Source organism: Hypanus sabinus, chromosome 9, assembly GCF_030144855.1.
Source record: "Hypanus sabinus isolate sHypSab1 chromosome 9, sHypSab1.hap1, whole genome shotgun sequence".
Classification (NCBI taxonomy): domain Eukaryota; kingdom Metazoa; phylum Chordata; class Chondrichthyes; order Myliobatiformes; family Dasyatidae; genus Hypanus; species Hypanus sabinus.
The window spans coordinates 96,894,631-96,910,226 of record NC_082714.1 but is presented as its reverse complement, the minus strand read 5'-3'; the positions used below and the strand labels follow the sequence as shown (position 1 = coordinate 96,910,226).

The 15,596-nt window shown below is 41.9% G+C and overlaps 1 protein-coding gene across 1 annotated transcript in view; it reads left to right on the top strand.

Annotated features, from left to right (window-relative positions):
• The window catches only part of gabpb2b (GA binding protein transcription factor subunit beta 2b), a 36,295-nt gene extending 22,165 nt beyond the window's left edge, over positions 1-14,130 (top strand). The window contains exons 6-8 of the mRNA XM_059980311.1: positions 776-955; positions 2,325-2,437; positions 8,254-14,130. Of these exons, the coding sequence (XP_059836294.1) occupies positions 776-955; positions 2,325-2,437; positions 8,254-8,556 (596 nt within the window). The 3' untranslated portion in view covers positions 8,557-14,130. The remainder of the gene's footprint in view (positions 1-775; positions 956-2,324; positions 2,438-8,253) is intronic.
• Positions 14,131-15,596: the final 1,466 nt, after the last annotated feature.

Sequence of the window (15,596 nt, the reverse complement as noted above, 5' to 3'; positions counted from 1 at the left end):
GGTAATCTTGCATGTGAATTTCAATTCTATACAAGAGTGTGTATATATAAGCACACACTCCTCCCCACTTCATCCGCCCTTTTTCCAATTTAGAATTTCAACCCGAGGACCAGACCTATTATCCATTACCTTGAAACTAACGGCATAATGATCACTAGATTTGAAGTGTTCCCCTACACAAACTTCTGATACCTGCCCTGTCTCATTCCCTAATAGGAGATCAAGTATCACACTCTTTCTAGTTGGGACTTTTATGTACTGAATAAGGAAGCTCCTCTGAAAACATTTGACAAACTCTTTCCTGCCTTTTACACCATAATCTTGTACATTATGGGAGTCCCAGTCAATATGTGGAAAGTTAAAATCACCTCCTTTCACAACCTTGTGTTTCTTGCAATGGTCTGTGACCTTTCTACAAATCTGCTGCTGTAAATCTGGCAGACTGTTGAGTGGTCTAAATATAATTCGATTAATGTGATCATACCTCTCTTATTGATGATTCTTTCTTTTAATGATTGCATCAATGTGTTTCACCCAGGATAGGTAATCTGAGATGTTGACGAACAAGAACCTGAAGCTGCTCACCCTTTTTACTGCTGATCCCTCAATGAGGATAGGTGTATTAAGACTTATCTAGTCTTTCACTTGAGATTACTGCAATTTGAGTTGCACTGTTACCAGTGTGCTTTTTTAAGTGTTGGATTTTATTTCTGGTTGCTAGCTTTTTGTTCTGTCAGTTTGCTGTAATAACTAATCTGTTGTTTTCTCATTTCAGCTGTGACAGAGGAGGTTGTAACTACGGACTCTGTCGACTCTGCAATTCAACAGGTGGTAGGGAGTGGAGGTCAGAGGGTTATCACGATAGTGACTGATGGTGGCGTACAGCTGGGCAGCCTTCAGGCCGGCCTAAGTAGTGGTCAGCCGTTCATTGTGACCATGCAAGATGGGCAGCAAGGTAGGTCTGCTCAAGCTGCAAATGAATCCTGCTCAGGACTGGGTTTCACTGGTGTGGGTGGGGATTCTGAACCACTTCAGTCAGTTAAATATGCCATTTGTAACCTTCGCATATTGTTACTGGAGAGCACCAGTTATTACTTTCTAGCAATGGGCTAAGGCTACACACTTATGTTGTTTATCCAGCTCAGTATCACAGCTGTCACCCAGTGTGAATTGTTGCATTTTGGGAGGAGAATCTGTAAAGTTAATGGCAGGACCCTTAACAGTATTGGTACAGAGGGATCTAGGTTGGAGGGGTGGTCTAGGTCCATAGCTTTGGTGTGATAAAGGGCTACTCCTTTGCTTCACTGTTCTGTCTAAGCTGGGATACATGGAACTGCCAACCTTGCAGAGAAACGAGCACTGTCCCAGTTTGTGGGAATAATTGAACGCTCAGCACTTTACACAAATTACCATTTTGGCTCTCCAAGCACAAGACAGTTCCCTGTTTCATCACAGTCTCCTGCCTTGATTCCCCTTCTGATAATGTACGTGGTTTGTAGTTCTTCCCTGGGAGTATTACAGTCAGTGCTCTCGGTATTGAAGAAGCCAAAATCAGGAAGGGCACCGATATCTTGACAGGATTATCAAGATGGAGGGTTACATTCCAGGGCAAGGATTTGATAAGGGTAAACATTTCAATAAGGCACAACTTAACCAGGATCCCTAGAACACAGGGCTGTGGGTGAACTGGATGATACAAGCTGGGATTAGGGTAACAGAATATGGATGCCCTCACATTTACTGAGTGCAGAATGTGAGAGATCAGGCCAGGACTATGTCAGCCTTAGAGGTAGTAAGAAACAGGTGATTTCAGTGGGTAATGAGCTGAGCCTTGGAGATGGGGAGATTTAAACTGTTAAAGCATGGTTCTGATTTGTAGACAGAAGTTTCTTACACAGCATCACAAACGGGATTAAATAGGAACTTGATTAGGAGACTGTTTACAATAAAGGTATAGAGGCTGCACAAATAAATATTAACAGGAAGAAACTTGTGCTGAGGGAGTACACATTCCCAAACAGTTTTGGTTCTAGATTGGCCGAGCTTCAACTAGCCAAGTATTTGAAGGTCCACAGAAAGGCGGTCAGTAGCTCGTACATGGAGTTGATGATGGGGACAAAAACAATGGAGCTTTCCCAATCTGCTCCATCAGCAGATAGTTGCACAGGCTGTTGACTGAAGACTGGCGGGAGGAGTAAGGTGATGAGGACTGGATGTTTTCAGTGTACGAGTGAAAACAAGACTAAAGTCAGTGCATGTGGATTTACTTGAATGGTGTCCTAATGACAGAGTTAAAAGTTTGCCAAATCCTGTACTTTCCTCAGTTCTGACGGTCCCCACTTCCCATGTCGAAGAAGAGACCATCATCACAGAAGAAATGGCAACAGCGAAACATTGTCAGGAGACGGTCCTTAACCACTCAGAGCCAATGGAGAAGGTATCGTAAGGTCCTCTTGATCTGTTCTTAGAAGAAACATATTTCCCAATATACACAACTTGAAAGATACAAATGGAACATTCTACAGGAGTGATTGGAGCTGATGCTGTGGGACTTATGAAATTAAATTAATGGTTCTCTTAGGTGGAAATTGATGATAATTATTATCTAAAAGTAGAGATGTGGGTTAATGAGGTTAAAAGAAAAGAAAACACAGGGGATCAGTTTGCAAGTTATCAAATTCAAAACTTCAAGAGATAATGTTAAACTGCTCGGAAATTGGATGAAGTGCCTGTTTAAACACCGTTCTGCTCAGAGGTACAAATAAATATTAACATAGATGCGAAAGCTAAGAGTGTGTATACCTCTCGGAGGCCAAGGGCGGGTGCTCGCACTGCTCAAGAGTTGAGGGTGGGTACATACCTCTTAGGAACCGAGGGTAGGTGCTCACACCATTCAGAGGCTAAGTGTGGGTGCTTGCACTGCCCAGGGTCCAAGGGTGGGTACTTGGAAATGAAGGCAAACTTCAACTGAAGGCAAACCAGTGATTTTATATATAATAAAAATTCCAAGCGCTAAGTTCGGTAGATACATAAAACCTTAATTCTTGAATTGCATGCCTCTACTGGCAATGTTTGTGGAGAGGATTAATTAACCCTAGTTTTGAGGCATTAACTCTTTGAGTCTTCAGTAAGAAGAGGCTTGAGTCAAAGAAAGTGAAAAGCTAGTCTCGGCCCAAAATTTTGACTGTACTCTTTTCCATAGATGCTACCTGGCCTGCTGAGTTCCTTGAACATTTTGTGTGTGTTGGCTGGATGTAGTTTTTTTTTCCTTTCCCCGCAGTTTGTTTATTGTATTTTTCCTCCTTTACATTTGCTCAGTTAGAACAGTAGGAATGCTCGGCAAGATAGTTGAATGCTCCTCTTGCTGATTGTGAGAAGTCAGGGAGACCTCCAGTAACTTGATAACTCCCCCTATGAGAAGTATATCTAGCTGTAAAGTCCTACACTCTGCGTTAAGGAGTTGGAGCTGGAACTGGTTGAACTCTAGATCATTTGGGAGGCTGATGGGGGTGATAGATAGACATTTTGAGGTAGTTATACCCAAAGTGCAGAACGCAGGAAGCTGGGTGACTGGAAGAGGAAAGGGATTAAACAGCCAGTACAGAGTACCCCTATGGCCATCCCCTTACACAGCTTTGGATACTGTTGGTGATGACCTAGGAGAGAAATGTTACAGAAGTCGGGTCTCTGACACTGATTCTTGCTCTATGACTTGGAAGGGAAGGAGGAAAAAGAGGCATGCTGTGGTGATAAGGGATTTATTAGTTGGGTCAATAATCAAAAGATTGAGCATGTCCTGAGTTGTGTGTATGTCAATGCAAGAACCATCGCAGCAAATGCAGATGAGCTCGGGATAGATCAACACATGGAATTATGATGTAGCAGCCATTAATGAGATTTGATTGCAAGAAGGGCAGGACTGGAAGCTCAGTATTCCAGAGCTCTGGTCTTTTAGACATGATAGAGTAGGTAGGATTAAAGGAGGAGGGGAGGCATTACTAGTCAGGGAAAATGTCACGGCAGTACTCAATCAGGGCAGACTGGAGAACTCATCTAGTGAGGCTTTATGGGTGGAACTGAGGAATAATAAACGTATGACCACATTAATGTGGCTGTATTACATACCATCCAACAGTCTGCGGGATTTAGAGGAATGAATTTGCAGAGAGATCACAGATTGTCGCAAGAATCATAAGGTTGCTATAGTAGGTGATTTTTAACTTTTCATGTATTGACTGGGACTCCTCTAAAAGGACTAGATAGGATAGAGTTTGTCAAATGTGTTCAGAAAAGCTTCCTTCATCACTATTTAGAAGTCCCAATGAGAGAGTGTGCAATACTTGAACTGCTATTAGGAAATGAGATGGGGCAGGTGACAGAAGTTTGTGTAGGGAAACACTTGGCATCCAATGCTATTAGTTTCAAAATAAGTATGGAAAAAGATAGATCTGGGTCACGGGTTGAGATTCTAAATTGGAGAAAGGCCAATTTTGATGATATCAGAAATGATCTGACAAATGTGAATTGAACCAGGCTGGTTTCTGCCATAGGTGTACTTGTTAAATGGGAGACCTTCAAAAATATAATTTTGAGAGTATGAAGTTTGTCTGTGCCTTTCTGAATAAAAGGCAAGGATAACAGGTTTGGGCAACCTTGATTTTCAAGAGGTGTTGAGACTCTGGTTAAGAAAAAAAAAGAGGTGTCTAGCAGGTATAGGCAGGCAGGAACAAATGAGATACTTATGGAGTATAAGAAATATAAGAGAACACTTGAGAAAGAAATCAGAAGGGCTAAAAGAAAGCATGAGGTTGCCCTAGCAGACAAGGTGAAGGAGACTCAGAATCAGGTTTATTATTACTGGCATGTGTTGTGAAATTTGTTAACTTAGCAGCAGCAGTTCAATGTAATACATAATATAGAAGAAAATAAATAAATAAATCAACCAATTACAGTATACTTATATTGAATACGTCAGAAATCATGCAAGAACAAAAATATATTTTAAAAAGTGAGGTAGTGTTTACAGGTTCGATGTCCATTTAGGAATCAGATGGCAGAGGGGAAGAAGCTGTTCATGAATCACTGAGTGTGTGCCTTCAGACTTCTGTACCTCCTACCTGATGGTAACAGTGAGAAAAGGGCATGCCCTTGTTGCTGGAGGTCTTAATAATGGACACTGCCTTTCTGAGACACTGCTCCTTGAAGATGTTCTGGGTATTTCGTAGGCTAGTACCCAAACTGGAGCTGACTAAATTTACAACCTCTGCAGCTTCTTTCGGTCTGGTGCACTAGCCCCCACCATACCAGACAGTGATGCAGCCTGTCAGAATGCTGTCCACAGTACATCTTTAGAAGTTTTTGAGTGTTTTTATTTTGACATACCAAATCTCTACAGACTCCTAATGAAGTATAGTTGCTGCTTTACCTTCATTATAGCTGCATTGATATGTTGGGACCAGATTAGATCTTCAGAGATCTTGACACCCAGGAACTTTGAACTGCTCACTCTCTCCACTTCTGCTTCCTCTATGAGGATTGGTATCTGTTCCTTTGTCGTAACCTTCCTGAAGTCTACAATCAGCTCTCGTCTTACTGATATCGAGTGCAAGGTTGTTGCTGTGACACCACTCCACTAGTTGGTATATACTAGTTGTATGCCCTCTCATCTCCATCTGAGATTTGTATCAACAGCAAATTTATAGATAGTATTTGAGCTATGCCTAGCCACACAGTCATGTGTATATAGAGAGTAGAGCAGTGGGCTAAGCACACATCCCTGAGGTGCACCAGTGTTGATCATCGACTAGGGCAGATATTATCACCAATCTGCACAGATTGTGATCTTCTGGTTAGGAAGTCGTGGATCCAATTGCAGAGGGAGGTACAGAGGCCCAGGTTCTGTAATTTATCAATCAGGGTTGTGGGTATGATGGTGTTAAATGCTGAGCTATAGTAGATAAACAGCATCCTGACATAGGTGTTTGTATTGTCCAGGTAGTCTAAAGCCGTGTGAAGAGCCAATGACATTGTGTCTGCTGTTGACCTATTGCAAATTGCAATGGGTCCAAGTCCTTTCTGAGGCAGGAGTTCAGTCTAGTCATGATCACCCTCTCAAAGTATTTCATCACTGTTGATGTGAATGCTACCGGGTGATAGTCATTAAAGCAGCTCACATTATTCTTCTGAGGCACTAGTATAATTGTTGCCTTTTTGAAGCAAGTGGGTACTTCCACCCGTAGCAGTGAGAGGTTAAAAATGTCCTTGAATGCTCCCACCAGTTGGTTGGCAAGTTTTCAGAGCCTTACAAGGTACTCCATTGGGGCCTTAAGCTTTGCAAGAGTTCACCCTCTTTAAAGACAGCCTAGCATCGGCTTCCAAGTCAGAGATCACAGGGCCACTGATTGGAGCACGGATCTTCACAGCTGTAGTTATATTCTCCCTTTCAAAGTGGAAATAGATGGTGTTGAGTTCACTGCTAGAGAAGCGTCACTGCCATCCATGCTATTGGGTTTCAGTTTGTAGGAAGTAATGTCTTGCAAACTCTGCCAGAGTTGACATACATCCAAGGTCACCTTCAACCTAGTTTGAAATTGTCTCTTCTCCTTGAAATAGCCCTCCGCAAGTCATACCTGGTTTTCTGGTACAGACCTAGGTTGCCAGCCTTGAATGCCACAGATCTAGCCTTCAACAGACGACGTACCTCCTGGTTCATCGACGGCTTTTGGTTTGGAAATGTACAGCAAATCTTTTTAGGCGCACACTCATCCACACAGGTTTTAATGAAGTTGGTAACAACTGCAGCATGCTCATCCAGATTTGAAGATGAATCCTTGAATACGGTTCAGACCACCAATTCAAATCAATCCTTTAAGCGCTTCTGTGCTTCCCTTGTCCATACCTACTTGGTCCTCACTACTGGTGCTGCAGTCTTCAGTTTCTGCCTATATTCAGGGAGTAGATGTACAGCCAGGTGATCAGACTTCCCGAAGTGAGGGCGTGGAATAGCATGATAAGCATTCTTGATGGTGGTGTAGCAATGGTCCAGTGTGTTGTTTCCTCTGGTGTTGCAAGTGATCTATTGATGGTAATTGTTTAGTGATTTTTTTTTTCAAACTGACCTGGTTAAAATCCCCCAAAACGATGGTGAAGGCATCAGGGTGCGCTGTTTCAGGTATGTTAATTCCATTGCTCAGGTCATCTAAAGCCTGATTAACATTGGCCTGAGGTGGAATGTATACCGCTACGAAATGATCACAAAAATCTCCCTTGGTAGGTAAAATAGACAGCACTTAACTGCGAGATATTCCAAAGGGATTCTACAGGTATGTTAAGATCAAAAGGATTGTTTGGGACGAATGGTTCCCTCTGGAAGATCAGATTGGTAATCCATGCATGGAGCCAAAAGAGATGGGGAGGATCTTAAATGAATTTTTTGCATCTGTATTTACTCAGGAGATGGACTGTAGAAGGGAGGCAAAGCGGCATCTACATCATGCACCCTATACAGATTACAGAGGAGGAGTGTTTGCTGTCTTAAGGCAAATTAGGGTGGATAAATCTCCATGGCCTGGCAAGGAGTTCTCTCGCACCCTGTGGGAGGCAAATGCAGAAATTGCAGGGGCCCTAGCAAAGATATTTAAATCATCCTTAGCTACAGATGAGGTACCAGAGAATTGGAGGACAGTCGACTAGGGGTAGTTAGTGTGTGTAGTAGGTTATGTTTTACCAGTCTTAGAGTTTTTCGAGAAAGTTACCAGGAAAGTTAATGAAGGCAAGGCAGTGGATGTCTACATGGGCTTTAGCAAGGCATTTGATAAAGTCCTACATAGGAGGTTAGGAAGGTTCAGTTGTTTGGCATTCAAGATAAGGTAGTAGATTGGAATAGACATTGGCTTTGTGGGGGAGCCAGAGAATGGTAGTAGGAATATAGTGTAGGGAAGTCTATGGTGATGTGCTTTGGTAGAAGAAACAAAAGGGTTGACTATATTCTAAAAGGAGAGAAAGTACAAAATCTGAGGCACAAAGGGACTTGGGAGTCCTGAGAGGATTCCCTAAAGATAAACTTGAAGGTTAAGTTAGTGGTAAGGAAAGCAAATGTGATGTTAACATTTGTTTCAAGAGTACTAGAATATAAAAGCAAGGTTGTGATGCCGAGGGTTTAGTCATTCTGAAGGGCCTGTTTCTGTACTGAACTCTTCTATGACTCTGACTCTAGTTGTAAGCTACCATCTTGTATCTGGTTTCTTGTTACAGGATGTGAACGACTCTATGGAGAGGGAGCTCCTTCAGAAGCAGCTCCATGAAGCAAACAGGAAGGCCCAGGAATATCGACAGCAGCTGCTGAAGAAAGAGCAGGAAGCAGAAGAATACCGCATGAGACTGGAAGCCATTGCCCGGCTGCACACCACAGCTGAAGAAATCACCGTGGTGGAGGAGGTCACAGATGATGGCACTGTCTCAGTCATCAACGTGGCAACAGAGGTGGAGGGTCCTGAGACCACAGTGGAAACAATGGAGCAGCCCCTGGACATGGCAACAGAAACAGTGACTTCATAAAAACACCCTTGCCTCCTACTCATTTTCTGACAGCCTGTTTCTGGTGTGCATGTGCGCACACGCACATTCTAAGACAGTTATAGATACCTGAGCAAAGCAGAAGCAGCTTAGGGTCAGGCTGTTGCTCACTGCCACGCCACAGAGATTGGATAGAGACTCCTTTAGGAGATCTATACCAGGAAATCGCTGAACACTAACAGGTACAATTCTACCATAAATGGTTTGGGATAGGAAACCTAATCCACAATTCCTGTTTATACAGAGAAGAATCCCATTGTTGGAATGCAAGTGTGGAAGGGAAGACTATAAACACTGTGATGGTTTATGATTTATCTTTCTTGGTTGAAGAGAAGGCCAATGGAATGTTGTTGATCCCACCCACCACCGGTGTACCCAAGCTCCTGCTCACTAAGAACAGGCTTCTCTTGGCGTTGGTTGATTGAGATTTTGTTATCTTTAAGTATTTTAAACCAAAAAAGCTGAAATTTCTTGCCTCAATTACGGAGAAAAGTGAGTGGATAATTTTAAATTATTTTTAAATGCAGAATCTTCCACTGTACAGTATGCAATCATTCAGGGGGAAGATATTTGGGGGTTGGGAAGATTGGGAAAAGAGTTCAGTGTTAAGTCTTTTTTTTAAGCAAATGTTTTTGGAATGATATTTGGTATTTTCAGGCTTTTGATATCCTCAGAGCTGTCTGTGTTCTAAACATACTTACCCCCAGAATATGGGTAGGAACCAAGCTTTTTATTTTCTGTCAGCCTTTCTGGAAAAGTTTATAAAGCCCTTTTAATCTGTATTTTATAGTGATTTCTGTCACTGCTCAGAAATGTTTTGAAGGACACCAACTGCAGTGATTACTTTTTTATGGAGGCAAAGGTTTGACTGGTAAACTAAAGTGCTAGATGCTGCCTGTCTCTTTGAGCACAGTATTTCTCATCTTTACGAACACACAAGGAAGAGTTGGTCCTTTCTAGGTAACTGTGTAAAGTGGAGGATATACAGGGCAAGTTAGATGTAACCGTCTTGTCTTCAATTTTGTTCATTTCACTTTTTCTGATGCTTGTTTTCAAGCTTAACCTGAGAGGACCCATCCTCTTGCTAGAAAGGTGAATGGTCTATGACTCTATAATTAAGCTTAGTGATAACTTTACAAATGTCAACTGCGTTTAAAAAAATTCACTTTTTCTAACTACTTTATCCAATCAGATCTACTTTCATCCACACACTGTTGAACGTGAAGATTTGTCTTTTAAAAAGTGAGGAACACTTTAAATGCTTTTATTCTTTGCCATTACTCTGTGATTCAGCATTTGTTGAATCACAGAAGATGGTTATTGTAGAAGGCAATGCCAATTGGCTTTGCTAGCTGGTGTACCTTGTCTCCAAACATCGGAGCTGATCACCTTTACATGAGCAAGGCCAGTGAATCTGAAGGCTGCTTCAAGAATCTGAAGTTGGGATTCACTTTATCATATCTTCTGTATGTTCATTTCATTTGCAGAAATGTCCCCTCACCTCCATGCTAGCTTCATTTCTAATGTTGTAGATTGCAAGTTTCTCAGTGATTTGAAGGTCAGCTGTGTGGAGCAAGAGTTACGAGATCTGTACAGTCCCACAGGAGAGACTGCAGTGGAGCAATCTACAATGTTTATGCACAGGAGGTGGAGTAAAGTGGGTAATTTTTCCTTAAAGAGGAGGACTTATTGAGAGGAATTCCCACTTCACTACCTTCTGCAGCCACACTAATGCCCCCTGTCCCCATCCCAAGATGTACTTTTAACAGGTAGTCATCTGTAAAATGAACCACGGTTACACATTTGCTGACAGAGTGGAATATTTATACAATTATCAAGGCTTTCCAAAAGCACTTCCTATACAAAGGCTAAATAACAACTGCACTTGTGATTTAGTAAGTTTTTAATGAATAATTTTTTAACTGAACCTTCTGTGTTCAGGACATTGGCTCTACAACCATGGTCTTGCTTCAGTTCTACTATCCCTTTCTTTATCATTTGAAAAGAACAGTATTTTTAAAATTATTTTTATTGTCATCTAAGGTGCCTGATTTAGTTATTTTAAAACTATTCAGATTACCTGGTAGTTGGTATTAATACACCATTTAAAATGGTGCCTATTTTTTTTAATCAAATGTACATTTAAGGTCATACTCAGCCTGTGGTATTGGGAAAGATTGGTGATTTTTTTTTGTCAAGTAAAGGATTGCTGGAGGCACTGGGGGCTGTTTCAATCAGCCGCTGGGATTTAACAGCATCATCGCTCAGGCTGGCTCCCTGTACACGTAACAAGTGAATGTCAATTTACTAGTGTCACAACCCACGGAGAAACATCCCTGGTTAGACAAACCAAGAATGAAGGGAGCCACAGTGTAAATATCTTTGTTAAAAGGCTGGACTCTTCATTAATTAGTCAGAAGCAACACTATCTGTTCCAGGTCCTTTGGATCAAAACTTTATTGTTTCATTGGCGTCCATTCATTTGATTTGGGCAGTTATTGCCCGTCCATTCTCCCTTACTGTCCCCATTCTCTGCCCCCCCCTCCCCCGTAATAACTGGAGTTCCTCCTTATTAATGTGTGATTATGCTTCTAATTTCACTCATTAATTGTGAGGTGTAAAATGAATTCCATTTGCCTGTTGGTTTTTAAGTGGTATCTCTGAGGGGGAGATATATTGACTGGATCCAAACCATTTTCCTCTCCATTTGTAACGTTTCTCGGGTGACCAGGAAACTTCGAGCTCTTGAACTTTTGATTCCAGAAAGTTGGCTTGGCCAACAATGGTGAGGTTCAGTGAGGATTGTCTTCTTCCCCAACTTGCAACGGAACTATACATGATGAGAGAATGGAACTTACAGAACAGAATGCAGTACCATGCTAGTCATAGGTCACTGTTCAAACCAAATGTCGGGGTAAGGAACAATATAAGTACTGTAGAATAGATAGGGAGCAGCTGGTGTTAGGCTGTCTGTATCTCCCGTGTGTTTACTGTGTTTATCTCCCAATAGAGGGTGCTATTGGACTAATGCAAGAAACAAATTACAGTACGTGCAGCCACAGTGTTAGCTAGATTTGTGATGTGTACTGATGCTGTTATTGTAATACTGTCAGCACGAGCAGATGGACCCCATCTTCTCTGCTCTCCCCATTTGTTTTACTATTTTGCCACCAATGAACATCCTAGCCAAATGAATCTAAATGTCACAGCTTGAAGCTTTCCTTCAGCTTCAGAAAACCTTTCCTACCTCAAAGGTTTTTGTGGCCACGTCTTCAGCTAACTCTCCACTTGAGAATAGAATTCACTCCTTGTTATCCTAGCAGCCAGTCTGAGAGCCCTTTCCTATCCTGGTTGAATGTTTCCTGTGTCCATACAGCATCAAAACATTAATTGCACTGGTCCAGGTGAAATATTGTTGAAAACCAGAGGAAGATAATTGGCAACTTAGCACAGTGCTCTGTGCATGTTGGGGTTAGGGTGTCAGTCTAGAAATTATTAAGTTATAGTTATCCTGACAATATGAAAGGGGATAGTCACTCAATTGAAGGTGGTGACAAGAGATCTAGAGGATGTTGAAGTATAATGTGACTGCATTACTCAACACTGATGAAACCTGTGTCATCTGGGGAGAATAGATTCATGTTCCCCAAGCTCAGGAACTCCAGCATAACTTTTGTGATTTCTACTTCCATTTGTAAAAATGTCTCTGTTTTGTCTGAGACCCATAGCCTGTCAGATTTTAAATCGTGTGGTACTTTGTGCTGCAAATTGTCTTCCTGCGTCAGTACTTTGTAGTGAAGATCAGTGACACATATCCTAGCCCTGAAATTGATACTTAAAAGTTCTCTTCCTTCCCCTTCGTTTCTCTTCCCCCCGCCCAACCCAGTCACTTTCAGCAAGTGGTTATCCAGCCAGTCATCGGGGCAAGCCTGGAGAATTCTCCCCTCCTGCTTTCCAGCTATTCACCTGAAACTAGCAATGGAGGGGTTGGAGGATAGAACAAAATAATCATTAGGTAATTACATAAAAGCTGGAGTGGAGCTTGGCCAAGGTAGTTCAGTCTGTACACTTGAAAGCTTCTGCTGTTCACTGGATAACTCGGAACTGTAACCTGCCATGGTCAGGTGTTCTGAATGCAGCAGAGGGTTGTCTCTGTCTATGACTCAACAGAGAGCAAAACAAGGGTCCAGAAATGAGACTTCAGTCATGTTAATGTTGTCTATGTGGCCATCAGGGTTGATTAGATAATGAACAAGCTGCATAACTAGCTTGCCATGTACAAGGAGAAATCCCTGTCTAATCAGGATTAGTGGGAAAGCAGTCAACCTTCAGTCATAAAACAGGGTGGATGTGTGAGGCTCAGTCGTTGGTGGAATTAAGGAAAATATGTAAATTAGCTGTACCAAAACTCCATTATGTAAGACTGCTGCCAGTCTGAAACACCTGTACTTGGTAAAAGCTTAGCTTCTGTGGGAATTGACAGGATAAACATTGGTCAAAGCTGCTTCAGCACATCAAATGATTGTTGTCACATTAACTGTGTCCATTGGAAATACAGGGTTGAGACATACTGAAAATGGGAAGGTTATAGGATTACAGTGTCTGAGCAAATAGGTTTGCCAGGATATTGTTGCTTGGCCTGTACTGAATGGGCTTCTGGAAACTGAGAAAGGTTTTTGAAAATGAAGAATCCATAATCTTTCCCTTTCAGGCTTGTGGATGGATAGGGTTTAGGTGAGTGGGAGAATAAGTAACTAACAATCCTCTACAAACATCATGATTGTATTTTTCTGTGGAAAGGAAGGTGATGAACTTCAGCAAGAGCAGTGTTGCTATTTTGCACCATTTCCTTTGTGCTCATTCCTCTATGAAAGTGGATGTTATTAGTGTCCAAATGTCCTGAAATTGTCTGCACCAATCCTATCACACATCAGTTACCTTTCTGTACTACTGCATCTTCTGTTTTGTAAATATCTTACTGTTGTGTTCAATAACCTGTGAGGTTTACTGGCTGGACTGCTTACTTTTAAATGTGGTGGCAGATGAGTGTCTGAGATCCTTGGGGGGCAAATAGATACTCTCAGCAGCTCCCCCTGTTCCTTGTGTTACTGTTGCATTTCCAGCAGCCAGTGTTCATTGTACAGCTATGGTCTTGTCCACTCTGTGTCTGGCTGATTTTAATCCTGCTTGGCCAGCCAGCATTGCTCAGGAAAGGCATTAAACAAATATCCATATTTGTTTTCCTAGGATTTTATCCAGATTCTGCATTTACCAATTCAAAAGCTTGCAGTTTTTAGTGACCCTTTAAAATTATCAGTGGCCCAATAAGGGAATGAATTCTCATTGCCTGTGGCTGTGAGGAAGCCTTGAATCATACCTGGTGCGCCTTTAGTACAGTGTACTGTTACAGAGTTTCAGTATCTTATGTACAGAATTCCTTTACAACTAGCTTTGTTTTTAGAAAACGATACAGATTGTTAAATAAATCTTGTATATACATTTTTGTACCATTATTAAGGGCATACCTTTCCTAATAAAATACAAAAATAACTTTTATTGCCTGTGCATGCATTCTTTTTGTTGTATATTTGATCATAATGTTCTTGGATAACTCTTTCCTCCTGGTATTGACAACAACATAGAAGCATTCTTCCTAACTAGATCATCAATCTTCGCAAGGCTACCCACTAAATCAGAATCAGTGTTTTGCAGCAGTAGTTTTGTGCTATACATAACATACAAAAAGATATTAAAATAAATACTAAAAAAAAGAGGAAAACCACTAGGTAGTGTTTGTGGGATACTAAACTCGAGAAATCTCATGGCAGAGGGGAAGAAGCTAATCCTAAAATGTTGAGTGTGTGTCTTCAGGTTACCGTACCATCTCTCTGATGGTAGTAATGAGAACAGGTCATGTCCTGGATGGATGAGAGTCCCTCAGGATGGATGTCACCTTCATGAAACATGGTCTACTGAAGATGTCCTTGATCATGGGGAGGGTTGTGCCAGTGATGGAGCTGGCTGAGTTTACAACCTTCTACAGCTTTTCCCAATCCTTTGCATTGCTGTCTCCTTTCCAGACATTGATGAAACCCATTAGAATGCTTGTAGAAATTTGCTGGTCTTTGGTGACATACCAAGTCTCCTCACTCCTAATGAGGTATAGCCACCAGCATGCCTTCTTTGTAATTGCATCAATATATTGGGTCCAGGATAGATCTTTAGAGATGCTGGCAACTAGAACTGAATACAATATTCCAAGTGTGGTCTAACCAGGATTTTATAGAGCTGCAACATTACCTCACAGCTCTTGATCTCAATCCCCTGACTAATCAAGGCCAAGACAGCGTATGTCAGCATAAATAGAACCTGATGGGAGTTATATCCAGGCTTCTGAACAGTAGCCAGGATGTGGGGTACAAAGTACAATGGGAGTTAGAAGAGACCTGCCAAAAGGGCCATGTTATGATAATCATAGGGGATTTCCACATGCAGGTAGATTAGGGAAATCAGGTTTGTCCCGGATCCCAAGGGAGAGAATTCATAGAACATCTATGAGATGGCTTTTTGAGCCGTTTGTGGTTGAGCCCACTGGGGAAAGGCTATTCTGGATTGGGTGTTGTGTAATAAACTGAATTTGATCAGGAAGTGCAAGGTAAAGGAACTCTTGAGTTGCAGGATTAATAATGTAACAGAATTCACACTACAATTTGAGAGGGATGTAAAGAGGGTTTCTTCTTTTTTGTTAACTAGCAGGAATGCTAATTTACTGATAACGAGAATGGTATTCCTTTGTAAACCAAATAGGGATTAATGTTCTTTCTTCTGAGTCTGTAAGCTTTTGTTGACGGGCTTTTGGGCAGATCGGCGCGAGGGGGTCGAGAGAGAGGACGCCATGCTCTAAGCTGGGCGAGGATCGGACCCCAAAGGGGGGTCCGAGGCCGGGAGATTCTCCGAGGAGGAGGGGGGGATGAAGCTAGATGTGCTTGGTTGACCACTCGGAGGGTTCTGAGCTGTTTGGA